General features: G+C 40.9%; 2 protein-coding genes and 2 pseudogenes across 4 annotated transcripts in view; all 4 read left to right on the top strand.

The window, feature by feature from the left end:
• The window catches only part of LOC136161629 (small ribosomal subunit protein uS14-like), a 539,148-nt gene that overhangs the window by 220,171 nt on the left and 290,986 nt on the right, over positions 1–27,991 (top strand). The gene's annotated exons all lie outside the window — the stretch shown is intronic.
• LOC136161595 (zinc finger protein 267-like) lies at positions 241–16,036 on the top strand. Of its 3 annotated transcripts, XM_065926591.1 has the most exons (6): positions 1,347–1,425; positions 3,120–3,235; positions 7,310–7,442; positions 10,771–10,897; positions 12,320–12,412; positions 15,444–16,036. In XM_065926591.1, exons 2-6 carry the CDS (start codon positions 3,180–3,182, stop codon positions 16,022–16,024), a joined length of 990 nt encoding a protein of 329 aa, XP_065782663.1. In that variant the 5' UTR covers positions 1,347–1,425; positions 3,120–3,179; the 3' UTR covers positions 16,025–16,036. The 3 variants fall into 3 exon arrangements, with proteins under 3 accessions (XP_065782664.1, XP_065782662.1, XP_065782663.1); XM_065926592.1 differs by lacking the exons at positions 1,347–1,425; positions 3,120–3,235 and adding an exon at positions 241–538; XM_065926590.1 differs by lacking the exons at positions 1,347–1,425; positions 3,120–3,235 and adding an exon at positions 731–968.
• LOC136161581 (zinc finger protein 43-like) lies at positions 16,036–18,924 on the top strand (annotated as a pseudogene).
• Positions 23,623–27,802, top strand: LOC136157552 (zinc finger protein 420-like; annotated as a pseudogene).

Raw genomic sequence — 27,991 nt, 5'->3', positions numbered from 1 at the left:
TCTAAATGGAGCAGACAACTGAAAGAAAAATTTAAAACAACTCCATTTTAGATAGCATTACAATTCTGAGCGAGAACCCCTCCCGAGAAGAAGAGAAAAAAACTCCGTCAAACCAACCAATCAGAAGGAGACGAGTTACCCTCCACCCCTAGGCAATCTAGAAGGGCGGGAGAAGTCCCTCACCCCACCCCCATCCCATCAAGACTTCCCGCTTCCCCGGCTGCACAGTATAAACTAGCCGATCCCTCTAAGTTGTCCTTCCCGCGCACCGTATGAATTAGGCAATCACCCTAAGCTTCCCTTCCCGCCGTCCTGCTAGACAGGATAAAAAAGACTCGCCGCTTTCACTCGGGGCTCCTTCACCATTGTGTGAACAGAGTCCCTGCTCGACCTTGTAATAAAGCTCCTCACTGCTTTTACATCGATCCGCGGCTCCTGTCGCGTTTGGGAGAATTCCGCAATCCGGGTACAACATATGGGGGCTCGTCCGGGATCCCCCCAACCCTTCAGGACCCGTGCTTCGGAGGATGAACGGCCGGTAAGCAATAACAGCAGCTGCATCTGTATCAAAGGGGGCCCAATCTGTATCTGTCTGTAGCTGGAAATTAAACCTAGGCGGACGCTCAGATAATGGTCTCCAGCAGGGGGCCGGAGGAGACGTCTTGCAGCTCCCACTCTGCAGTCCCGTGTGTATATATATATACCTGTGTGGGGACTACTCTGTACTTTCTTTCTCGGGATTGCGCGCTCTGTTATTTGTCTGGTGTGTCGTCTTGTTTGTTCATTGTGTGACTGACTGACGAGGGGACAGGCCCAATCTAGATGCTCTCCGCTTACCTTAATAACTGTATTCAGGGTCCAGAGTACTCAGCTTGTCTCCTAATGGACCAGACCCAGCGGCCGCAAATGGGACCCTTTTGTCCCTGGTCTCCTCCTGACGCAGACAACTGGCCAGAGTGCCCCGACCGGTAAAGAACAAGAGACTTTATTAACCTCTCCCCCCTTCCCTCTCTCCTCTCCTTAGCCCTTCCTATCCTTCCCGTTTTTCTAGTCCCCCGGTCCTGGACGCAGGAATCTGGTCGAAGGGCCTCAGCTTGAGCTGAGGGTTGGAGACTGATCACCTCCTCTTGGCAGAGAACTCGAATTTTCTGATCTGGTTTCTGGTAGGGCCGAGCTCCAGTCTTCCCTTCTCTGAACGCCCAGGGAAAAGTCCCGTAATGCCTGGGTGTCTGCAGGTGGCAGGAGACGTCTGTAAGTCCACCCCTTTTGCCCCTCTTTCCCACCTCCTTCTTCTCCTTCTTTGAACCTGGCTTTCTTTCCTCCTTTTAAAATCTTTGAAGACATCTGAAGTTTTGTGTCTCTATAGAAGGTTTTCTGAGGGACTGTATTCTTGTATTTAAGGGAGTGTCTGATGAAGACTGCCAGGTTTATATGTGTGTTTTAACTCTGTTCTGTCATTTGTGATGGCTATTTTGCTTTGTCTGACCAACAATTAGACCTGCCGCCATTTTGTTAAAACTTGATTTTCTTTCCCTGTGCCTTGAGATCAGGGCTCTCAAAAACACTTATTTAGACCATCTGAGACAGAGGGAAAAAAAAGAAAAAAAGCCTTTAAAAATGTTATTTGCTTAAACTTTATATTGTAATATGTAATTTATGACCAAACTTAGAAAATGAAGATAGATCTTGCACTGTGTCTGTCTAAATATGTTTTGGTATGTCTTTGTCTCTGAAAAATATTTTTAGGTTAATTTGTAAATGAGCTCTATTTAATTGGCTTAAAAAAGGGGGGGGGGGAGCGCTTGCAAATCTAATAATTCTAAATTAAACTATAAATTCCAGGTTCAGGTGAACTGAGAAATATTCGGTATTAAATACCTGATATTAATGTTTGTTTGTTTGTTGCCCTATCTAATACAGACATGTCTTAGAGTAATTAACATCAAGTGAAATATTTTCATTGTACCTAGGTTTAATATAAGTTAAATATTATACCTGTTACAAGTTTGTCGAGAAAGAAATTAGCTTGAGTAAAAAAAAAACTTGCAAAAAATGTAAATGAGGTATGACTTTGTATATAAACTCTATTAAAAATAATTATTCTTTAAGAATATCTATTTAAAATAGTCTCTCCAGATTAGGGTAACTTGAATTTCTAAAGTTTGTGCTAAACTAAGTGTTGGAAGTCTATTAAATAATTAGGTCATTTCCAAATGAAATAAGATTTTGAAACATTTACTACTAAACACTGATTTCCTTTTACAGAAAAACTACAGAGATTTGAGACTATAAATGAATAATGTTTGATGCCATCCTAAAATGTTTTAAGAAAACAAGGGTTTTAAAAATTATCACTGGTATTTATGCTCACCAATCTATAAAATGCTAATATAAAAGTTAGCTCTTGGTTGCTAAAATAAAGCAAGAAGTATGGTTTCAGTAAAAAAAAAAAAAAAGTGTTAAAAAATACTAAAAAGAGTTATGCATGATCAGGATTTTCTAAAATTAGATTACAATAAGTTAAATAAATAGATTTTGTTAAAAATGACACGGTCGTAAAAAACTGGTTAGAGCCAATTAGGTAAGGCTTTTAATTAATCTTTTCGATAAAACTTCCTGAATCGAATTCTTTTAAATTTCCCTTGACATCTAGCTAGCTTTGGGGTGTTTCAGAGGGCCCCTGAAACATCCCAAAGAGAGATATTAAACTGTTTATTTGGTTAAATAAAATAATTGGTTAAATTAAAAAAAAAAAAAAAAAAGAGTTCACCTAGATTTGTTAGGCAAAATCTGTGATAAGCCTTTGGTGTGAGTTTCCCAGCCCTGTTTTATATTAAAAGTTCAGTCTGAGATCCTACAAGTGTTTCAGCAAAATAAAAAGTCTATGATCAATTCTGTTATGTGATATTAATGTAAAAGTTTGTTTCTGAAGCTTATCTCAGTAATGTATCTTTGGATGAAGATCAGATGCCTCATGACCTGCAACCAGGACTGAAAAAAGACAATTTAAGAGACTGTCTCCAACCTGAATAAAAGGACTTTTTATCAGGTATTCTTAATTAGCTCATGCACAGTAAAACTAAAGAGAAATTAACTCTTCGATTAATTCCCACTTCCAGAGGCCCCTACACTGAATTGGTCTATAGAAGAGACAGCTGAGCTGATCTCACCTTAAAGTGATGCTCAAACTGGAAATACTACAGTACATCAGGATGAAAAGACAACAACATCAGAGGTAGACAGCCTGTCCAAGATGATGGACCTGATTCATATGATCATTTATAGTGTTCTCTTGACTTCTTAGACCTTTGTGTATAAATCAAATGCTTTTCTATCATAGGCCTGATTCTATGCCAGTTTTAAAAATCAATTCAATTGTTGGGTTTCTGGCCAATCACCTGTATCTAGTTCTGGGTTACTTTGGTAAATTTCTCTACTACAAGACTCTAACTGGTTGGCCCTGAAAAAATTTACTTGAAAAAATTATACTCATATTCAGGTCACTGTGATATTACTAAATGAGATCCCCTCACCAGGCCAATTAATAATGCCTACTCTGATTCTGGCCATAAATTTGAGCCTTTTTCTATCCCTCAAGCTCAATCAGAGCAAAAAAAAAAAAAAAAAGTTTTTGCAAAAGAAAAAAATCTCCCACAATTATAAGATAAATTTATATAGATAACACCAGGCTACGGTAATTTAGGTTTAAAGTCTCCTCTTTGTTAAAAACAATTAAATCATACTAAAAATAAGCAGTCTAGTAACACTAGAAAACTGGGCTGTGTGCCTTATAGATGGTGGTGCTAATGTATAATTTCCCCGAAAGATAAAGGTTCGTACAGAGTAGACTAAGTCAGATGACCTGAGATATACTGGGCTACATCTAAAAGAAGCTCTTACATCTTACTCGTGACTTTACTAGTACTGCTGGCTATGTTCTTTGTATTTCACCTGTTTTACAAAATTGCCATTTCTTACAGTGCCAAATGTGTGACTGAGGCCTCTGATAACATAATATATAGTTCCCTATGAGATCAATAATGATGGCAGTGTAACTCTAGATAATGAGAAAAAACAACAAGAGGGAATGTTTTCCTGGACCAAGAGGCTAGTAAGACAGGTGGTCCAGAGAATTTTAGATACTGTTTTATGGCCTAGTCCAGTAACAGCACATTGAGTGGCCTGTCAACAAAATCTTTGCCAAACCTGAGAATAGACATTCTCAACACCATGGGATAAAATGGTCATGAAATGCCCCCCTCAAAGTTGTGGTCAACTTTATGAACAAAAAGAGGCTCCACCAACTGAAGATTGACACTTGCCTTCTACATCTACAGAGATTAGATCATGGCCACTGCAACTGCTGACTTTCAACGGCCCTGAAAGGAGTTCAGGGTGAAGATCAAGAATGAGACATTCGGTGCTCTGGAAAAAACTGGCAGAACAGGCCTTCAGATAGTTAGATCTTTTCAAGAGATTTTATGAGTCCCAATTCTTGCATCTTCTCATACCTAGAGAAACACTGACATCATTAATGGTGCATCTGCCTTGGCTATTAAAAAAATTTTACAATTAAAAGTCAAAATAGAGTACTCAGCGATGGTTCAGACATCCTGGGAAATAGCCAGGTGTTACTATGAGTGTAATTTCAGATTAGACATTGTATTGCTAAACACTTGAGTTTTCTGAGTCGTGTCAGGCTTAAATGCCACCATTCTCAAAACAATGTCTGCTAGAAGCTAGTAACTTCTACCTTACTTTTTTATAAAACTAAGCAACTGGCCACCTGGCTAAAAGTCTCCCCGAAGTGCCAGGTCCAGACTGGGTTTCAGTCCTATTCTTCTTAAAAAAAAAAAAAAAAAAAAAAAAATATTTTGTCTATTAAAACTCCAATTATCCCTTCTCCAGCTACTACTAACTGGGTATGTTACAAGAAAATGGCAGACCAAGGGATTGAGATTTTAATCATACAAGGCTCAGGTCTAAGACTTAAAACTCAGAAATACTCCCAATTCAGTGTCTCTTCTCCAAGCTGAGGCAGTCCTATGCCCCATTTTGACAACTATCACAGTCACAGTTGCCCCGTTCCCTAAATTAAAACTGAGCAGGACTCGGTGGGGTGGCAACTCTGGAGTGCAGATCAGCTGTACTGTAAAATAGGCTTTATTCAGCCTCCTTGACCTTCCCTGAGTTCCAAAGGGCAGATTCAAACAATTGCTAATCAAGAAAGGAAAAAAATACAAAAACAGAGGGGAAACAACCAAATGGTGGTACAGCCTTGAGACGGGTCCTGGTTCCTACTCAAAGAAATATGTATAACAATGTCTTTGAGTTCTTCTATAGAACTGGAGCCCACCCAGGTGAAAGATGGTAACTTCAGACTAAACACAAGATTCCTAGAACACAGCTCTGTTGCTTGACCACCAGCCAATCATCCCAGCGGTGCCTCCTGTTTCTGGGGACCAGTGATGACCATCCTGTTAGGTCTCCTGTTTGGCCCCTGTCTATTTTATCTCTGAGAGGCGCCAACAGTTTCAAACTAAGTTGCTGTTATTATAAGAGTAAAAGCTGGTTTCAGATATAAAACACCCCAACTTAGATCAGGTAGAGAGAGACTTCTGCTCTGCTACGTAGGCCTACGCCCCGGCACAGGAGGAAGAAATTACAGAAAAAAGAGACCTCCGCCCCAATTCCCAAAAAGTATGTTGAGTATGAAGTCTCTCAAGGGAGAGTTATTAAGAAAAAGACACTGCCTGTCCGTCCACCTAATGTTACGCAGAACTCAATATTTGACTGTCTCCACAGATGATATAGTTGACTCTGTAGAAGACCCATGATTAGGTCTTCCATAGGAACTAGAAGAGGGGGAAATGTGAAAGAAAAATTTTAAAACAACTCCATTTTAGATAGCATTACAATTCTGAGCGAGAACCCCTCCCGAGAAGAAGAGAAAAAAACTTCGTCAAACCAACCAATCAGAGGGAGACGAGTTACCCTCCACCCCTAGGCCATCTAGAAGGGCGGGAGAAGTCCCTCACCCCACCCCCATCCCACCAAGACTTCCCGCTTCCCCGGCTGCACAGTATAAACTAGCCGATCCCCCTAACTTTTCCTTCCCGCGCACCGTATGAATTAGGCTTCCTTTCCCGCCGTCCTGCTAGACAGTATAAAAAAGACTCGCCGCTTTCACTCTGGGCTCCTTCACCATTGTGTGAAGAGAGTCCCTGCTCGACCTTGTAATAAAGTTACTCACTGCTTTTGCATCATCTGCGGCTGCTGTCGTGTTTGGGGCAATTCCGCAATCCGGATACAACACAACGAACTGTAGCAGTTGATTCATAAACCCTAGAAAGACACACACAGAAAGTAGAGCAACAGCATTCTCAGGTGTTAATCCATGTGTAATGTAAGTTATGACAACACTGATCATTACTTCCTTGCTTGGTCATCTGATAGCATCTAGGCACCGTTTTCAGAGGCATTTGGCTCCACCCATACGCACTGTGAACCTAGCGTGTCCTGCTCAGTTCAGTTCAGTTCAGTCGCTCAGTCGCCCTGGACTGCAGCACACCAGGCCTCTTGCTGGCCCTGGTTTCTTCTCCAAGAAAGCGGGAATGGAAATTGCCTCCAGGCTCCTGGTCTCAGAAGTTGGAGGTGCCACGCCTGTAGAGAGGTGGTCACAAAGCAAATCATTTTGTGAAAACCTGTGTCCCCAGGCTGCAGAGGCGGGTGAAAAAAAACTAAGGACAGGGGAGATCTTTGGGGAGAGTTCTGCAAGTAAAGCCTGACAGGAACCAAAACCCCCAGGTGATTCCCACCAAACACTCACCTCTCCCCTCCCAGCCCCCAAGGGTACAGGCAGGCTGTGGACCACCACACCCATCCTAGAAAGAGCCCCTCCCCAGGGAATCAGGTTGACCTTTGTTTCTTGAAGTTCCGTCCCTTAACCTTCCCTTCCTGAGGTCTCAGGTGTGAAGTTTCCCCTCAGGGCTCTGAATGTGGGTCTTCCTCTGGCATTTTTTTCACAACCCTCAAGGCTGGGTCAGCTAGCCCAGAAGCAGGGTCCATTGTCTCTCGTGAACTGCTCTCTGTAACTCGAAGAGGAAAGAGAAGAACTAGCCCGGACGATCTGCAAATAGTGTAGAGCACCAGGATGTGATTAGCATTATCAGTCTTGATATTGCATTAGTATCAGTATTAGCATTATTAGTCTTGATTCCCCACTACAGATTGGGAACACAGAAAGTCAAGAAGGAGCTCAGAAAAGGGTGAGGGAAACAGGAAAACTATTTCTTCTCTTTCCCTACAGCAGTTGCAGGTTAAAACCTGCATGGATGCCTTTGAAGGTATTTTCTCAAGATGCAGATGTGAGTTTGCGACTTAACATCCCCAGAGAAGACGCAGAGCAGGAGGAAGAAGAGGAGGAAATGGCAGCTTCTCAGGTACGTGTCCTGTCCTGGGTCTGGGGCTGTGTCTGCTTTTCTTCCTGAAATGCCTGGACTGAGAACCTGCAAACCTTGAGGTCTCTGCTTCTAACTTTTCTGCCTGGGTGTTTGTTATCAGCTTCTTTATTTTTGCCTTTTCTTCTTCTCATAGTGAAGCCTGGCTCTTTAGGCCACCTCTCCCTTGTGTCCCAGAATCTTGTCTCCCTTGTCTGTATCCTAGCTCTCTACGGAGCATGATGAATTCTCAGCATGAATTAGCGACTTTCAACTGGTGAATATATTCCCTTTGTGAGAGAGAAACACGGAGAGGCACTGGTATCCGATATTCCCATTGGGATGTGGTTCAGTGTTGGGATCTTAGAGAACTAGGGGAAATGCCATGATGAGTTTACATGGAGATGCAATTTCAGCTCTTTAGGAGTTAGAAAATGCCCTTACATATTGAATAAACTCAATGATCCAGAATTTTTCAGAAAATGCTCAGAAATAAAAAAAAAAATTAGGAGATACTGTCCTCTGTAATGCTAAGACTTACTAGTTAAACACATTGTTAGGATACAAAATGGAGGAAATATATATGAATTGAATTTTGCATAAAACTGATATTTTCTTTATGTTAGGTTCAAGTTATAATTTCCTTATTTTTTCCAAAATGCCCAGATTCTGATAGTGCATCTTCCGTGTCACCCATTTACACCGTGACAGATGATATCCACTGGCTGTGGTGATTTCTCTGAGATTATCAGGCTATAAAGTTCATTTTTTTCCTCTGTCTTTAGACAAGGCTGTGGAAAAATGGAATGAGGAACATGTGAAAACCCTCACAGTTAATGGAGACACTCCACATCTTCTTGGTTTCTCTTTGCTTTGGAAAATGAACACTCACTGTGTTGTTGATAGATACTGGGTTTTGGGAGTGGGAGTTTTCATCACTCAAGCCTAAGTGTGATGTTTCCAGTACACTCCACGCTGATATCACAGACATAGTGTTCTTACTCCCATTTTTGCATTTTTTGATCAAAATATTTGCAACAATCTTATTGGTGCTAATCTGTTTTCACCTGTGTTGAATTTCTAAGGTACAGCTCTACAAAATGATAGTTTTTCAAGAAATTAAAGTTTCAGAACCAAGAGCTCTAATTTATCTTATAGCATTGTATATGTTTGCACCCTAGTGTATTTAAAATATACAAAAAATATCATCCACAAGTAGATGCATATATTTTAACCCATTACAAATAATCTCGATTTTATTGACATGAATATGAATGAACTCAGCTGAACTGAACTGAACATGAATCAGTTCAGTTCAGTCGCTCATTCGTGTTCACTCTTTGCGACCCCATGAACCGCAGCACTCCAGGTCTCCCTGTCCATCACCATCTCCTGGAGTTTACCCAAACTCATGTCCATTGAGTCAGTGATGCCATCTAACCATCTCATCCACTCGTCCCCTTCTCCTCCTGCCTTCAATCTGTCCCAACATCAGGATATTTTCAAATGAGTCAGTTTTTCGCATCAGATGGCCAAAATATTGGAGTTTCAGCTTGAACATCAGTCCTTCCAGTGAACATCCAGACTGATTTCCTTTAGGATGAACTGATTGCATCTCCTTGCAGTCCAAGGGACTCTCAAGAGTCTTCTCCAACACCACAGTTCAAAAGCATCAAATCTTCTGTGCTCAGCTTTCATTATAGTCCAACTCTCACATCCATACATGACTACTGGAAAAACCGTAGCCTTGCCTAGATGGACCTTTGTGGACAGAGTAATGTTTCTGCTTTTTAATATGCTGTCTAGGTTGGTCATAACTTTCCTTCCAAGGAGTAAGCGTCTTTTAATTTTGTGGCTGCAGTCACCATTTGCAGTGATTTTGGAGCCCCCCAAAATAAAGTCAGCCACTGTTTCCACTCTTTCCCCATCTATTTGCCTTGAAGTGATGGGGCCGGATGCCGTCATCTTAGTTCTGTGAATGTTAGCTTTTCTTTAATACTCTTAGTAAGTATATAGTCTCATTTTAATATATGTCTGTATGCAGGAAAATGTTAAAATTATTTTTTTTCTTGTTTTGGGATTCTCCCCAGTTATATAAAGTTCTTTTTATTTATTTATTTATTTATTTATTTTTACAAAATTCTTTTTAAAAAATACACGTATTTATGTTTGGCTGAGTTGTGTCTTAGTTGTAGCCTGCAGAATCTTGGAGCCATGTGGGAGACTTTGTTGCAGCAGGCAAACCTTAGGTGTGGCGTGTGGGATCTAGTTCTCTAACAAGGGACTGAACCCAGCCCCCTGCCTTGTGAGCTCAGACTACCAGGGAAGACCCTATAAAAACTCGTATACACTTTCTTTAGTGTTGTCTCTGTGTATTTGTCTTTTACTAGTTAAATTTTAGTTCACATAAACTGAAGCAAAATTCAAGATCTGTCATTTAATGAATGTTTGACAAAATATTTGCAAAACGGTGGAACAACAATGTTGTTAATTTTATATAATTTATGTGATGCATTCAAGACCCTGTAAAAACTTTTAGAAAGACATATAGTATATACTAAATAGTTCAAATATTATTGCTGCTATGGGTACTATTCTATCAGACCTGTCAATTTTGTAATTTTGTAAAACACTTAAAATTCAAAGTTAAGTATCCATTCTTACTCTTTGCTATTCAGAACGATCATTCATGTGTCAGAATTTTCAACATTACTAGTGAAAATAAGCTTGTTAAAAATGCGGCACATTGGCCCCACTCCAGAACTCTTAGATGAGAGCATACGTTTTAAAAATATTTCCTGTTTCCTTGATAGGGTCTTCCCTGGTGGCTCAGATGGTGAAGAATCTGCTTGCAATGTGGGAGACCTGGGTCCGATCCCTTGGTGGGGAAGATTCCCCTGGAGAAGGAAATGGCAACTCACTCCAGTATTCTTGCCTAAAAAATCCCATGGACAGAGAAGCCTGGCATGCTACAGTCCATGGGGTCTGAAAGAATCAGGCATGACTGAGTGACTAACATGCTTTCCTTGATAGAGAGTTTATTCTGTGTCACACGAGAACAACTCTCAAAAATAGATAAGTCAGTGTTGTTGTGATTGTTTTATAATTTCTCTTCCAGATCAGAATAGTTTCTATAGTAGTCTGTGGATCATATCTCATTCTCTTTTCCAGGGGTTAGAAATACAGTGGAAAATATGGCAGTATAAAAATTATATTCTGGTGTAACACCAGACATTCTCCTAAATCAAAACCATTTCTCTTGCTGGTTTCATCTTGGGTCACATTAGGAAGTCTTCCCAGGTCCACATGGTTCATGTCCTTTATATTTCAGGGGCTGCTGACATTCCAGGATGTGACAGTAGATTTCACGCAAGAGGAGTGGGAATGCCTGGACCTCGGTCAGCGGGAGTTGTACAGGGACGTGATGTTAGAGAACTACGGGAATCTGGCCTGCTTGGGTGAGGATAACTTGCTTCCAGAAGCCCTTATGTTTCCTCAGGGTTTTGGCTCATTCATTCTAGAATGTCTCCTGGAACTTTCTGCTTTGTCCAGTAGAGGTTAAGATCTCTACTTTCCAGGGGAACGTAACCTTCTTTCTTGATGTAACCTGCCTCCTTGTTGTTGAGTCGCTAAGTCATTTCCAACTCTTTGCGATCCTGTGGAATGCAGCAAGCCAGGCTTCCCTAGCCTTCTTGAACTCCCAGAGTTTGCTCAAATTCATATCCACTGAGTCTATAATGTTATTCATCTCTTCTTCTGCTGCTCCCTTCTCCTGCCCTCAATGTTTCCCAGCATCAGGGTCTTTTCCAATGAATTGGCTCTTCGCATCAGGTGGCTGAAGTATTGGAGCTCCAGCATTAGTCCTTCCAATGAATATTCAGGGTTGATTTCTTTAGGATTGACTGGTGTGATCTCCTTGCTGACCAAGCGACTCTCAAGGGTCTTCTCCATCACCACAGTTTGAAGGCATCAATTCTTTGGTGCTCACCCTTCTTTATGTTCCAAATATCACATCCGTACATGACTATTGAAGAAACCATAGCTTTGATTATACAGACCTTTATTGGCAAAGTGATGTCTCTGCTTTTTTATATGCTGTCTTTGTCATAGCTTTTCTTCCAAAGGGCAAGCATTTTTTAATTTCATGGCTGCAGTCACCATCTGCAGTAATTTTGGAGCCCACCCCCCTCCCAAAATTCAGTCTCTCACTGTTTCCACTTTTCCCCTATCTATTTGCCATGAAGTGATGAGACTGGATGCCATGATCTTAGTTTTCTGAATGCTGAGTTTTAGGCCAGCTTTTTCACTCTCCTCTTTCACCCCCATCAAGAGCCTTTTTAGTTTCACTTCAATTTCTGCCATTAGAGTGATATCATCTGTATATCAGAGGTTGTTGATATCTCCCTTGGTAATCTTGATTCCAGGTTGTGATTCATCCAACACAGTATTTTACATGATCTACTCTGCATTGAAATTAAACAAGCAGGGTGGCAATGTACAGCCTTGATGTACTCCTTTCCCAATCTGCAACCAGTCAACTGTTCCATGTACGATTCTACTATTGCTTCTTGACCTCCATATACTTCATTCTAAGTTCGTGGTAATTCTGTAAGTTCTGTGGTATCAAATAGTGCCACTCTCCTCTTAACACCGGAATTCCACTACCTGCTTTTGCCTTAGTAGTACTTGAGCATTAGATCAGAATCTGATTTTGATGCATTTGTCTTTTAAAGATGCTTCCAATAAACTATTTGGTGAAATCATTTTTTTTTTATTGCTATTTTAACTTTTTACCTTGACTTCTCTCTCACCTGAATACATATTGGATTGGAAATTGATGACTATCTCAGAAAACACATATTCCTTTTTCTCATGAACAGGTCTTGTGGTCTCTAAGCCGGATCTGGTCACATTTCTCGAGCAAATGAAGGACCCCTGGGATGTAAGGGGAATGGAGACAGCCATACACCCAGGTATGTGTCTACGGATGAAACAGATAACTCAGGTGAGAGGGACAAGCACTGGGGAGGAAGTCATACTTTGTCATGTGGTTTGAGAAGGTCTGCTTCAGTGGAGATGATTTTGGATTAGCATAGGTTTATTTCTGTTACTGTCATAGAGCGTCATCTGACCCTTTCCTGATTCTTTTTATCATTTGCGTATTTTTCTCTAGTGATTAATTTTCACATTTACAGTTAGAGCCAAAATACTTGTCTTGGCCTGGAAGAACCTGCATGACCTGATAATGCATCCATTTTGTGGAGGTTTTAGGAAATCTGCATATTTCTGAGTAACTATATTAAGCCCTTTTAAAAGTGCTGATTCTGTCCCTAGTCAGAGTGTGTGGGTGGAGCTGTGAAAAAATTGCCAACGTGTAGGAATACTGGGCACAGATGTGTTTTGTTTTTTACCATATAATTTCCAGTCCACTGGAAACTACACATATGACCTTAGAAATATCATACTCAAATTCTTTCTTCACCGCATAAGACACCTCACTAAGATGAGAAAATGCAAATCTGAATTTTATGTTAAAGTTTCTCTTTTTTTATATGAACTAACATTAAATGTGTTAAAGATATTTGTCCCAATTCATTAATGCTAAAATGCTTTAATATATTTATTTAACTCACAGAGTTTTTAAAGACATTATTGATGTGGGAGTTTAGAACATTTCCCATAGTGCTTTTTTCTGATTGTTCTTCACTTTAAGCTTATAGATTATACAGAGGAATCTTTAAGAAGAAATTTTTCTATTCCAATAAGGCTATTTTACAATGTTATGTTAGTATTGCTATAGAGAAAGAATAAGTGATACTTATACACATTTCCCTTCTTGAGTAGATTTCCTTCCCATCTAGGTTACCACAGAGCACTGAGTAGAGTTCCCTGTGTTCTCACCATATTTTTCAAGTCTCACTTCTCATTTGATTTGTTAAAAACTCTTACCTTATTAAATCTATCTTGTTTGTTATGTAACATCCCAGGAATTTATCATTTATGCCATCTATTTCTGATTAGTTCTAGGTCAATAGCATTTACTATTTTAGACTCTATTAGAACATGCTCAGATATCAACATGAGTGGTAAGTTGATTCAATAATTAGTAGGCATTAGCATTTGTGAAAACGTTTCGTTTGTAAATTTAATTACATAAAGCAAAAATTACTCATTACACTGCTCAACTGCTCCTTGCTTCGTTGTTCCTGTAGGTTTCTATCTTGACTTTTCCTCTGCACCATACTCCTTTGTCACCTCATCTTGTCCAATGTTCTGTGTTTATGGTCTCTGTTCTGCAGGCTGCAGATCCTAGTTCCTCTTGCTCAGGCATCTGCTCCCTGCTGGGTGAGGTTGTCCAGAGACTTGTGCCCTTATGCCCTTGAGAGGGGGTTGATGGTTACTATTGTGACCAGAGCCTGCCCGGATCTTGAGGGCCGCTTCGCCTTTTCCTCTGTGGCGGTCACTGTCTGTGGCGGGGTCTGCTTCCTGATTGGTGGAGCAGAGACCCCAGGTCTGAAATTAGCTCTGCTCTGATCTGTGGTGCTTCTGATCTAGTGGGACTGGAGCACACCCACTGGGAGGGAAGCCACTGAGTGTTGCTCCTCTGGGGATGTTCTCCTCGGAGAGTGCTCTGCGTGTCATCTCTCATGTGCTGTGTGAGCTCTCGTGTGACCCTGTGTTGGCATTGATCTTGGCCCCACCTGAACCATGGGTATGCTGGCACTTGACCCTGGTGTCTCTCAGATGTTGTTTTCACCAGGTCACCAGCAGAGATCCACTGTAGTTATATCCCAGGTGTACATTCATTGTGGATCTGGACCCGCTGCAGTGCTATGGGGCCAATGGAGACTGTGACCTGGCCCAAATGCCTCACGTGCATGCCTACAAAGTCTACAGTTGCTAACGCCAGACTGGTCTTGACTGCCAGAGCCTCATTTCCATCCAGATGTTCTGTTGGGGCTGAGTTTACCAAGCCAGTTGTGGAGTGTAACACCATGGTTTCTACACATGCAAGGAGAGATCTCAGCTCTTCTTGCTTAGTGGCAGGGCCTTGGGGCTCAGCTGTGGTTTCAGCACCGCCTGTCCATTGGGACCACCCACAAGCGTGTGCTCTGAAGGTGCCCCGGGAGCCCATGAGTCTACCCTGGTGGGGAGGAGGCTGGGGAGGAGGAAGCAGCTGTGAGGGTCGTGAGATCACCCACCTAGGTGGGAGCCATTCCCAGTGCCTGCAGAGGCAGGGACAGGCACAGGTGCAGAGAGGCTGCAAGGAGGTTCTTCTCTTCGGGCATCACTCAACAGCACCGCTCTGCTTCTCTGGTGGTTCAGGCTTCCTCCACAAGCATCCCATTTGCAGAGCTCCTCCCTCCCTCCCGTCTCCTCAGGATGTCTCCTCACGGCCAACCACAGTCCTCTGCCTGGGTCTGCTCTCCAAACCGCACGCTCCAGCACCCAGCCCTTGTCTGCAGCAGAGGACACCCTCTCAGGCTGGGTGGGCAGGGCAGGGGTCAGTACCCTTCGTACAGGTTCACTCTGTCCTGCACGCTGGTTGCCGTGTTCTCTTCCCACAGAGAACGAGGCTCCCCTTCTGTCCCAACTGAGCTCCCCCCAGTGAGGGGCTTCCCTGGATGTGAAGACCTCCCCTCTCTTCAGATCCCTCCAGGGTTTTGTGAGTCCCATCCTGCTTCTTTTCTTCTTCCCTTTCCTCCATCACTCTCTTGTCCTACCTGGCTCAGCAGGAATCTTTGTTGTCCTTTCAGGTGTCCAAGTTCCTGTGCCCATGTTCCTTCTGCAGGGCTCTGTGAGAATTTTTCCACTTTAAGATGTATTCTTGATGCTTTGGTGGAGAGAGATGAACTCCACGTCTTCCAAATCCTCTGCCATCTTGAGTCCTTCTATCTCGGTTTTCAGCTTAATCTAGCCAGGTGTATGCCAGTTTTATGTAAATTGTAATCTATATTCCCCAAGAATAGTAAGTAGAATTAATAATTATTTGGTATCTTTCAGTTGTGTCTTCTCACGACACCCAGGGTTTGAGGACCCAAAAGCCAGGCTTAGAAGATTTACTCCCAACAACAAAGCTAGGAATATATGCAAGATTGCACCTTGGAAATTTACATTTAACCAAAGACTGGGAATCTATGAGGGCATATAAAGAGCGGAGAGCATGTTATGATGGACACAACCAAGTTGGTACATTTTCCCATAAAGTAAACATTACCGCCAAAAGAAATCAAGGATGTGACTCAAATAAGGAAAAGCCAATTTCAGATGACCAGTTTCAGTCATCAACATCTGCAGATAAGCATATATTTGTCAGCAAAGATCCACATCACCTCTTGAAACATACATGTCCTCTGAAGGGAAATGTGGAAAGTCTGGAAAGTCATCTAGTCTCTACTGCAAATACTCATTCCAACCTATGCTCTGAGCATAGGTTTCTATTAAATATACATTCAAACATGTCTGGAGACCAGAAACTTAAATATGAGGGGGAAAATTCCCAATACAATCAATTTGAGGGATCCTTTAACAAGGGTTTCTTGTTCTTCAACCAAAAACTATTTTCTCCTTGTTCCAAAATCTGAAATGTTGATTATAATGGAAGAGACCTTATTCAACAATCATTGTTCAGTACATATGGAGGTATAATTAGTGTGGAACAACTTTGCAAGTATAACAAAATGAATAATGCCTTAAACAGGAGCTCTACCCTCAATAATTAAAAGAGTATACATGATGGAATGAGAAGCTCTTCATGCAATGAATCTGGGCATAATGTTGACCAAGATTCATATCTCCTGAAACAGCAGGGATATCAATTTTCAGACAACAGTTCTGAACATAATAAGTGTAGGAATATATTTCATCAAAGTTCAAATCTTACTATTAATCCTTACAAAAGTATGGATTTTGGAGAGAAGACTTATGATTGTTATGATTATGGTAAAGTTTTTAACCAGTCTTCAAAACTTATTCAACAAAAGAATATTCAAACTAAGCAGAAACATTGCAAGTGTAATACCTGTGGAAAAGTCTTTAGTAACTCACCAAAGCAAAGTAAACATAGGAAAATTCATTCAGGAAGGCATGATTTCAAATGTACAGCATTTTGCGAAGCCTTTAATCAGAGTTCATATTTAACTGAACATCTCGAAATCCATGCTGGGGAGAAACCATACAAATGTACAGAATGTGGCAAAGCCTTTATCCATTATTCAGTTCTTACTCGACATCAACGAGTCCATACTGGGGAGAGACCTTATAAATGTACAGCATGTGGCAAGACTTTTAAGCAGAGTTCAACTTTGACTCAACATCAACGAATCCATACTGGGAAGAGACCTTCTAAATGTACAGCATGTGGCAAGGCTTTTAAGGAGATTTCAACTTTAACTCAACATCAGCGAATCCATACTCGGGAGAGTCTTTATAAATGTACAGCATGTGCCAAGACTTTTAAGCAGCGTTCAGCTTTAACTGAACATCACCGAATCCATACTGGGGAGAGACCTTATAAATGTACAGAATGTGGCAAAGCGTTTATGAATTATTCACATCTTACTCGACATGAACGAATCCATACTGGGAAAAGACCTTATAAATGTACAGTATGTGGCAAGGCTTTTAAGGAGATTTCAACTTTAACTCAACATCAGCGAATCCATACTGGGGAGAGACCTTATAAATGTACAGCATGTGGCAAGGCTTTTAAGCAGCGTTCAGGTTTAACTGAACATCACCAAATCCATACTGGGGAGAGACCATATAAATGTACAGACTGTGGCAAAGCCTTTATCAATTGTTCACATCTTACACGACATCAACGAATCCATACTGGGGAGGGACCTTATAAATGTACAGCATGTGGCATGGCTTTTAAGGATATTTCAACTTTAACTCAACATCAGCGAATCCATACTGGGGAGAGACCTTATAAATGTACAGCATGTGGCAAGGCTTTTAAGCAGCGTTCAGCTTTAACTGAACATCACCAAATCCATACTGGGGAGAGACCTTAAATGTACAGCATGTGGCAGAGCCTTTATGTATTATTCACAACTTACTTGACATGAATGAATCCATACTGGGAAGAGACCTTATAAATGTACAGCATGTGGCAAAGCCTTTATCAATTGTTCACTTCTTACATGACATCAACGAATCCATACTGGGGAGAGACCTTATAAATACACAGCATGTGGCAAGGCTTTTAACCAGAGTTCAGATTTAACTGAACATTAGCGAATCCATACCGGGGAAAGACCTTATAAATGTACAGACTCTGGCAAAGCCTTTTCCCAAAGTTCAGGTCTTTCTCGACATCACAGAGAGCATACTGCAGAGAAATGTTAGAAACGTAAGGAATATAGCAAAGCATTTCATCACAGCCATCACCTCACTCACAATCAGAGAATACATAGTGCAGAGAAACTCTAGAAATAAATCAGTTATAAAAAATAAGTTGGTCCCAAATATACAATTCTGAAAAAATGAATGTTTTCTTTGGAAAGATACATGAATGAAATAAAAAAAATGTGGAAAACTGCTTAATCAAACATCAAAAGTAACTCAATACCAGAGGATTCATACTAGAAAGCATGTCATTAGTACCACTTTTGTTCAAGTATTCTAAGCAGAAACACTGTAGCAAGTATTCCATAAGTAAAACACATACAAAATTGATATGTTAGTATGGATCACAAGATGAAGGGGTGGATATTTGCAGAGGTATAATTATTATTAATGTATCCTTGTTTATGTTAACGTTATTTGAGATTATTAAGGAACCAAAACGAATGTAATTCAACTCTCAAATTACTACATGCTGTGATTTGTTTCTACTGTATATATGAACTTATGTTTTTGATGGTTGTTGCCCAATGGTAAGAGAAGCTCTTCTATATTAAGTGGAAATCATTTACATTTATTCTCCAATTTATAAGATTAAGAACACAGTCATGTTATATACACACTAAACCTCTGAATGGAGGGATTTGTCACTGATGTCAAACACCTCTGTGGTCACCATGATGTAAGTGTTCAGGGAGTAATTCAAAGTAAGATAGAACTTTGCTCTAAGTTTTCAGTAATTATGTCAGTTGCCCTTTAAGCATAAAACAAGGATAGTTCATGAAAATCTAAGGTATTTTTATAACAGCAACATAGAGAAATCATGCATATTATCTGGCAGGCTTGAAGTAAGGACACCTCTTCTATCTGATGTAAGTATAGAAAACTCTTTCTGGAAAAGTCATATTAATATAATGAATGTCCATCCAGGTTTACTAAATTAACCTCCGTTTTGTAAACCATATAAATCACATTCTTAGATCATTTCATCAGAGAAACAGGAAAGTTTTTAGAAGCTTGTAATGTGTATTTTAATCAAGGATCAAACAACAATTGTAAAAGGTTTCATTCCATATGTGTAAAATTAATGTACCTTAATGAATAAAAGTGAATGGTTTTTCAGTGTTACAATTGATGTGGAATGAATGAAGGGTTAATGCACCACCAGCATTAACCTCTCCCACCTATTTGAGGTTGCAGGAAAGGTAACGTAATGATAAACTATTTGTAGCACAGGGGGATGGCATCTGTAGAAATTAGTTCCTTACTGCCATTAAGCCTCTCATAACTTCATATATTTCCCACCATTTCTACGTTGTATCTCCTCTCTGATTTTTATCTACTTGGACATTGTGGTGGTTCTAATAAGAAGGATCATACAGAGTACTGCTGAGAGCTGCCCTGAACTGCTCCATGCTGTTGCTGCCTCAGCATCTGTCCGGGGAGCAGGCAGCCTGCAGGTCCTTGAACTCACACCAGCAAGTCCTGTGAGCACCTGCACTAGATGACCCCTTCCTTGTGACCACCAGTCTTGCTGAACCCCAGGGTCTACTGCACAGGCCCCCCATCAGTGTTACCCTCCGAGCTCACCAGAATCCTGCTTGTCTTTGTTTGAATGGACCCATCCACACTGTGGGGCCCACAGCACTTCACCCAGGGTCAGGTCTGAACCCCAAGTACTGGAATTTTCTCTGCCTGGTTCTAGTGTTGACCTTCCTCAGGGGCCCTCAAGGCTTACTGTGAATTCCCTGAGGACCTAGAGTCATAAAATCACCTGCTGCAATTGTCCTTTCTTCTCGTGTTAGCCAAAGCTTTTCAGGGGCTCATTTAAGCAAATGTAAGTTTAACAAAGCCACAAAAAGAATAGTCAAAAGCCATGATGGTAAAATTCTGAACCAAGATTTCTAAAATCTTACCCTGCATAATTCTTAGCACATGTGTCTTGTAAGGCTTAAAGGAACTGTTTCCTCATGGCTTTCTCATACTTTGAATGCAATATATAAATATCTGAAGATATATACATAATATGATTTATATAACACACATTGATTACAAGATATAAATATCTGAAGGCATACATGTTAGTGAGAAAACCAAGAAGGAATATGTGAGTGTATGTGTATTCTGACACATTTAACTTAGAGAATTTAGAAATGCTAGATCAAAACTGGTCATTTCAGAATTGCAGATGATTTACTAAAAACTGTAAAGCTTGTCAATTTGTTGATTAATCTGTTGTGTCTACTTTTCATGGAATTCATTTCCTTAAATGTCATGAGGTTATGTTTTTTAAGGAACTTCCACACGGTCCACCCACGTGACTGCACCAGCTTACATTCCCTCCAGCCATGTAGGAGGTTCCCTGATCTCCAAGCCCCTTCAGCGTTTATGATATTATTACTGGGTTTTTGCTCATTGTTCTTCTGACTGGCATGCGGTGATACATCCCTGTAGCTTTGCTCTGCATTCCTTATTGTTCAGCGCTGGTGAGCATCTTCCTTTGCCTCCTGCCCATGGAAAGAGCAAGCTGCCCGCCCGGCCTCAGCAGCTGTGGGGCACAGGCTCAGTCTCCCCACAGCACGTGGGGGATTCCTGGGCCAGGGGTGCGGCCCTTGTCCCCGCAGGGTCAGACGGGTTCTCCACCACCGGTGACCAGTCTGCTTAGCTTATTTTCCTTTTGAGACATTTATTTATTTATTTATTGGAACATAATTGCTTTACAACGTTGTGCTAGTTTGCTCTGTGACGTCATCAATCAGCCGTTAGTATACATAAATCTTCTCCCTCTTGGCCCTCCCTCCTGTGGTCTCACTTTCACCCCTCTCCTCAGCACAGAGCACCAAGCTGAGCTCCCTGTGGTAAACAGCAGCTTCCCACCAGTTACCTATTCTAACCATCAGTTCAGTTCAATTGCTCACTCGTGTCTGACTCTTTGCGACCCCATGGAGTGCAGCACGCCAGGTCTCCCTGTCCATGACCAACTCCTAGACCTTGCCCAAACTCATGTCCATTGAGTCAGTGATGCCCTCCAACCACCTCATCCTCTGTTGTCCCCTTCTCCTCCCCCCTTCAATCCTTCCCAGTGTCAGGGTCTCTTCAAATGAGTCACTTCTTCACATCAGGTGTCAAAAGTATAGAAGTTTCAGCTTCAACATCAGTCCTTCCAATGAATTTTCAGGACTGATATCCTTTAGGGTTGACTGGTTGGATCTCCTTGCAGTCCAAGGGACTCTCAAGAGTCCTCTCCAACATTTTACTCATGGTGGTGTATATATGTCAGTGGTACCCTTTCAACTGGTCCCCTTCTCCTGCTGTGTCCACGTCTGATCTCTATATTTGTGCAAATATTTTCTTAACAGATACGTATGGAATTTTAAAAATGGTGTTTATGAACTTATTTACTGAGTAGGAATATAGACGCAGAGGTAGTTCTTAAGCTTTTGCATGTTAAGCTTTCAAGGCATAAAATACATTATCAATCATTCCATGCATTTTACGGTTGTAGCCATGTGTTCTGGGAAACAAACTGACTCAGAAGGACAATGCAGATAGTGGAGTGCAGTTTATTACACCGGTGGGGCCTAGGCAGAGTCTTCTCTTAGCCAAGGACCCCGAACAGTTTTTGTGAAAACTTTATATACCTTAAGTGTACTTGCTCAAACCCACCTACCCAAATTCCTTGAAAGTAGTCTGGACACGATAAAAGAGAGATATGATCAACTTTAACCCATGATTCATGTGTCACAAGACTCAATAAACAGTGGATATTTATCAACAGGCCTGTGGTCATATCCCAATAAACAGAATGGAATTTACCACGTTGTTCTGTTACAGAGATTATTAACATATTCTTTTAGGCAACAGAGTCCAAGTACATGTCCTGAGGCTCTTTTATGGGGGGCCGGGGTGGGATCTGATTTTCCATTGGTATGCCACTTCTATAGACACCGGGGCCCAAAGTTCGGGGTCACTGGGAGGGTGACCATGCGTGTAGACTAATGCTCACAGCCTGGCCTAAGACGGAGTCCAGGTCTCTTTGTTTACTCCTTTATGACTAAGTGAAAGAAGCCCATTTGAAAATGCTACAAACAGTAGGATTTTTACAATATGACTTTATGGTGTAGGCAAATGTTCATATGTGCTCAGTTGCGTCTGAGTATTTGTGATTCCAGGAGCTGTAGCCTGCCAGGCTCGCCTCTGTCCATAGATTTCCCAGGAAAGGATACTGGAGTGGGTTGCCATCTCTTCTTCCAGGTGATCTTCCTGACCTAAGAATCGAACCCGCATCACCTGGATGTCCTGCACCGGCAGGCAGATTCCTTACCACTCAGCCACCTGGGAATCTAGTAAGAAATATAGAAGAGATTCAAAAGGTCCATGATTACCATGGGTTTCAAAGGAGGGACTATGAATATCCTAAGTCTAGAGAACTTTCAGGACTATGAAATAATTTGTGGTGAACTGTCATGATGGGCTCATTAAACACTTATCCAGAGGTATGGAGTTCACATTCCTAAAAGAGGAACACAGGGGCAAACTAGAGAGTTGATCTATTTACTGCCCGTGTAGATTCATCAGTGGTAACAAATGCTCACTCTGGTGGGGAAGCTCAGTAGGGAGATTGTCCACACGTGGGAACAAGAGGTATATGGGCAATGTCTATACTTTATTCTCACTTCTGCTGTGAAACTAAATCTTATACAAAGTTCAAGCTGGTGAACGCAAACTGAATATTTTTTAGAATGTATAATATGAGAAAGGTGAATATGCTTCTATGTTTAATTTTTCCTTGGTCATTATACTTTAAAGATGTGGAAAAATAGAGCTCTCTAAATGGAGCAGACAATGAACTGTAGCAGTTGATTCATAAAACCAAGAAAAACCCCCACAGGAAGCAGAGCAACAACATTCTCAGGTGTTAATTCCTGTGTGATGTAACTTATGACAACACCGATATTGATTTCCTTGGTTGGTCATCAGATAGCATTTAGGACATCATTTTCAGTGGTATGTGGCTCCGCCCACACACACTCTTAACCTAGCACAACCTGCTCAGTTCAGATCAGTTCAGTTTCTCAGTCGCCGTGGACTGCAGCATGCCAGGCCTTTTGCTGCCCCTGGTTTCTTTTCCAAGAAAGCGGGGATGGAAATGCCTCCAGGCTCCTGGTCTCTGAAGTTGGAGGTGCCATGCCTGCAGAGAGGTGGTCACAAAGCAAATCATTTTGTGAAAACCTGTGCCCCAGGCTGCAGAGGCGGGTGAAAAAAAGCTAAGGACAGGGGAGATCTTTGGGAAGAATTCTGCAAGTAAAGCCTGGCAGGAACCCAAGACCCCCAGGTGATTCCCACCAAACACTCACCTCTCCCCTCCCAGCCCCCAAGGGTACAGGCAGGCTGTGGACCACCACACCCATCCTAGAAAGAGTCCTTCCCCAGGGGATCAGGTTGACCTTCTTGTTTCTAGAAGTTCCCTCCCTAAACCCTCCCTTCCTGAAGCCTCTGGTGTGAGGTTTCGCCTCAGGGCTCTGAATGCAGGTCTTCCTCTTGCATTTTTTTCCGCATCCCTCAAAGGGTGGGTCAGGTAACCCAGAAGCAGGGTCCATTGTCTCTCATGAACTGTTCTCTGTAACTCGAAAAGGAAGGAGAAGAACTAGCCCCGACGATGTGCAAATAGTGTAGAGCACCAGGATGTGATTAGCATTATCAGGTTAGTCTTGATTTCCCAGTACAGATTGGGAACACAGAAAGTCGAAAAGGAGCTCAGAAAAGGGTGAGGGAAACAGGAAACTTTTTCTTCTCTTTCCGTACAGCAGTTGCAGGTTAAACAGCTGCATGGATGCCTTTGAAGGTATTTTCTCAAGATGGAGATGTGAGTTTGCGACGTAACATCCCCAGAGAAAACGCAGAGCAGGAGGAAGAAGAGGAGGAAATGACAGCTTCTCAGGTACGTGTCCTGTCCTGTGTCTGGGGCTGTGTCTGCTTTTCTTCCTGAAATGCCTGGACTGAGAACCTGCAAACCTTGAGGTCTCTGCTTCTAACTTTTCTGCCTGGGTGTTTGTTATCAACTTCTTTATTTTTTCCTTTTCTTCTTCTCATAGTGAAGCCTGGCTCTTTAGACCACTTCTCCCTTGTGTCCCAGAATCTTGTCTCCCTTGTCTGTATCCTAGCTCTCTACGTAGCATGATGAATTCTCAACATGAAATAGCGACTTTCAACTAGTGAACATATTTCCTTTGTGAGAGATAAACAGAGAGAGACACTGGTATCCGAGATTCCCATTGAGATGTGGTTCAGTGTTGGGATCTTAGGGAACTAGGGGAATTGCCATGATGAGTTTACATGGAGATGCAATTTCAGCTCTTTAGGAGTTAGAAAATGCCCTTATATATTGAATAAACTCAGTGATCCAGAATTTTTTAAGAAAATGCTCAGAAATAAAAGGAAAACTAGGAGACACTGTTCTCTGTAATGCTAAGACTTACTAGTTAAACACATTGTCAGGTAGTTAGAATAGGGGAAAAGAGTCCAAAATGGCGGTGGCTAAAAGACCTGGAAGGGAAAATCCGGGAAAATAGAACAAAGGAAGATCCGAGGACTGGAGTGAGAATCTCAGGTAAAAGAAACAATTTTTTGTTTGTTTGTTTACATATGATTTACATAAGACAGACCCAGGGGCAGAGAAACAGATAAAAAGAGGAGCCAAAGCCCTCTTCCTTCTTCTCTCTCTCCCTCCCTCGCGATGGGGTGATCATTTTTGAAACATACATGTTCTGTGAAGGGAAATGTGGAAAATCTGGAAAGTTATCCAGTCTCTACTGCAAATACTCATTCAAACCACTCTGAACACAGGCTTCGATTAGACATACATTCAAGCACGTCTGAAAACCAGTATTTAAAAATGATGGGAAGACTCACAGTATAATCAATTTGAGGGATCTGTGAGCAAGGGGTCGTTATTCTTCCACCAACAGACAGTTTCTCTCTCTTCCAAAATGTGTAATGTTGATAATAATGGAAAAGACTCAGTCCTACCATCATTATTCAATACACATCATGATACGGTTAATATGGAACAACTTCTCACATGTAATAGCACGAGTCAGGCCTCAAGTAAGAGCTCTACCCCCAATAATTACAAGAATATTTACGATGGAGTGAGAAACTATTCATGCAATGAAACTGGGTCTAAAACTGAACAGGACTCTAACCCTATGAAACATCAGGGACCTCAATCTTCAGACAAGGATTCTAGAAATAGTACATGTAGGAATATCTTTTATCAAACATCAGGTCTTCCACTAAAGAAGAGAACACATACAGGAGAGAAGACTTATAATTGTGGATGTAGTGATATTTCTAAACAGTCTTCAAATCTTACTCAACAGCAGAATATTCAGGATCTACAGAAAAGTTACAAGTGTAAGAAATGTGAGAAAGCCTTTACTAACTCATCCAGTCTAAGTAGACACAGGAAAATTCATTCAGGATGGAAACCTTTCAAAGGTACAGAGTGTGGTAATGCCTCTAATCAGAATTCAAAGTTTAGTCAAGATTGGCAAATCCACACTGGCAAGAAACCTTATGAAAGTAAGGAATGTGGAAAAACATTTATGTCTTGCTCAAATCTTCAACATCAGCGAATTTATACTGGGGAGAAGCATTATAAATTTACAAAGTGTTGCAAAGCCTTCAATCAGAACTCAAAGCTTACTCAACATCAGCGAATCCATAGAGAGCAGAAATCTTACAAAGGTAAGAAAAGTGACAAAGCCATTTTTAGGTGTTCACATTTCAGTCTGCATCAGCAAGTTCATGCTAGGGAGAAACCAAGCAAATGTAAAGTATGTGGCAAAGTGCTTCCTTGTAGCTCATGTCTTACTCAACATCAGGTAATTCATATGCAGCAGAATTCACACAAATGTATGAAGTGTGGCAAAGCCTTCAATCAGAAGTCAAATCTTACTCAACACCAGAGAATTCATACTGGAGAGAAGCCTGATAAATGTAAGGATTGTGGCAAAGAATTTAACCAGTGCTCAGGTCTCATTTACCATCAGAAAATTCATACTGGAAAGAAGCCTTATAAATGTAAGGATTGTGGCAAAGCATTTAGACAGCACTCATATCTTACTAAACATCAAGTAATCCATCCTGGAAGGAAATCTTATAAATGTAAAGAATGCGGAAATGCCTTCAGTCACTACTCAACTCTTACTAAACACCAGAGAATTCATACTGGAGAGAAGCCTTATAAATGTAAGGATCGAGGCAAAGAATTTAACCAGTGCTCAGGTCTTACTTACTGTCAGAGAATTCATACTGGAGAGAAACCTTATAAACGTAAGGATTGTGGCAAAGAATTTAACCAGTGCTCAGGTCTTACTTACCATCAGAGAATTCATACTGGACAGAAACCTTATAAATGTACAGAATGTGGGAAATCCTTTAGTCAGAACTCAACTCTTACTCAATACCAGCGAGTTCATACTGGGGAGAGGCCTTATAAATGTAAGGATTGTGGCAAAGACTTTAGCAAGCACTCAGGTCTTACTTACCATCAGAGAATTCATACTGGAGAGAAACCTTACAAATGTAAAGAATGCGGAAAAGCCTTTGGTCGCCACACAAGTCTTATTCAACACCAGCGAATTCATACTGGAGAGAAACCTTACAAATGAAAAGAATGTGGAAAAGCCTTTATCAAGAACTCACATCTTACTCAACATCAGAGAATTCATACTGGAAGAAAAACCTTATAAATGTAAGGAAAGTAGCAAAGGCTTTAATCAGAGCTCTCACCTTACTAAACATCAGAAAACACATACTGGAGAGAAACTCTAGTAATAAAATAAGTGATGGAAGAGGTTTGTCCTAAACATACACTTCAGAAAATACCAGACGGTTTATTTAGGAAAGATAAGAAATTACATAAAACAATGTAGAAAAGTATTTAAAGAAAGTTAAATCTAAATAAATACCAGATATTGCACACTAGAAAAAGTGAAAGTTGCTCAGTTGTGTCCAACTCTGCAACCCCAGGGACTGTGTCCATGGAATTCTCCAGGCCAGAATACTGGAGTGGGAGGTGGATTCTTTACCAACTGAGCTTTCAGGGAAGCCCGCACACTAGAAAGCATTTCATCAATCCTGTTTTTTGAAGTTCTCTTCAGGAGAAGTATTGTAGATAGTAATCCATAGTTAAAACATAGAAAATTGATATGTTAGTATGGATCAGAAGAGGAAGCGTTGGTATTTAGAAATGTACAATTATTAGCAATATATCTTTGTTTATATTGACACGATTTGTGATTATTTGAAAACCAAGATATGTTATTGAACTCTCAAATTACTCCATGCTGCTATGCTTCATTTTTAGTGTGTATACAAAGTTATATTTTTGATGATTGCTACCCAAAGATGAGACAAGGCCTTCTATCCTAGAGAGAAATCATTTATATTTATTCTCCATTAGGAGATTAAGGACACAGTGATGGTAGCAGGTACACTGAACATTTAAATGGAGGTGTTAGTCATTCATGTCAAACATCCCTATAGGTCACCATGAAGTAAGTGTTTAGGGAGTAATTCCACATATTAAAGTAAGATGCACATTTTCAATAGTTTTGTCACTTGCATTTGAAGGAAAATACAATGACAGTTCACTTAACTCTTGATGTATCTTTATAATATCAACAGATATCATGAATATTAGTTGATATGTTTCAAATAAAAATACCTCTGATACCCTAGAAATGTATGAAAACCCTTCTCAGAAAAGTCATATAATTAGTGTACATCTTGTTTCATTCATAAATGATTAGCCTCCATTTTATAACCTTAGAAATCAGTTCTGAGATCATTGTATCAGAGGAATGAATATCGTTGCTAATGCTTGCGATCTGTATTTAATCAGTTACAGAATGGATTGGAAAAGGTTTTATTCTTTTTATGTGTGATATTACATGTTAATAAAACTGATGGTTTCTTGTGATAAAGCCGGAATGTAATGAATGAAGTGTCAACCTACCGATTTAAGGTCGTGGGGAAGAATACCTAACAATAAACTCTTTGTTAGCACAGAGGGATGATATCTGTAACAATTAGTTTCCTTACTACCTTTACACCTCAAATAATTGGATATTTCCCATCATTTCTCCATTGTACTTTTCCCTCTCTGTAACTGCTCGGACATTGTGACGGTTCCA

Source organism: Muntiacus reevesi, chromosome 2, assembly GCF_963930625.1.
Source record: "Muntiacus reevesi chromosome 2, mMunRee1.1, whole genome shotgun sequence".
NCBI lineage: Eukaryota > Metazoa > Chordata > Mammalia > Artiodactyla > Cervidae > Muntiacus > Muntiacus reevesi.
This window is presented reverse-complemented; position numbering and strand designations above follow the sequence as displayed.

Excerpts from the sequence above, each read along its gene's own strand:
- LOC136161595 (XM_065926590.1), top strand. The coding sequence starts at position 823 with ATGCTCTCCGCTTACCTTAATAACTGTATTCAGGGTCCAGAGTACTCA. Across the intron at positions 969-7,309 it reads TGGCCAGAGTGCCCCGACCG|CAGTTGCAGGTTAAAACCTG; the intron begins GTAAAGAACAAG and ends CTTTCCCTACAG. Across the intron at positions 12,413-15,443 it reads GGAGACAGCCATACACCCAG|TTGTGTCTTCTCACGACACC; the intron begins GTATGTGTCTAC and ends GGTATCTTTCAG.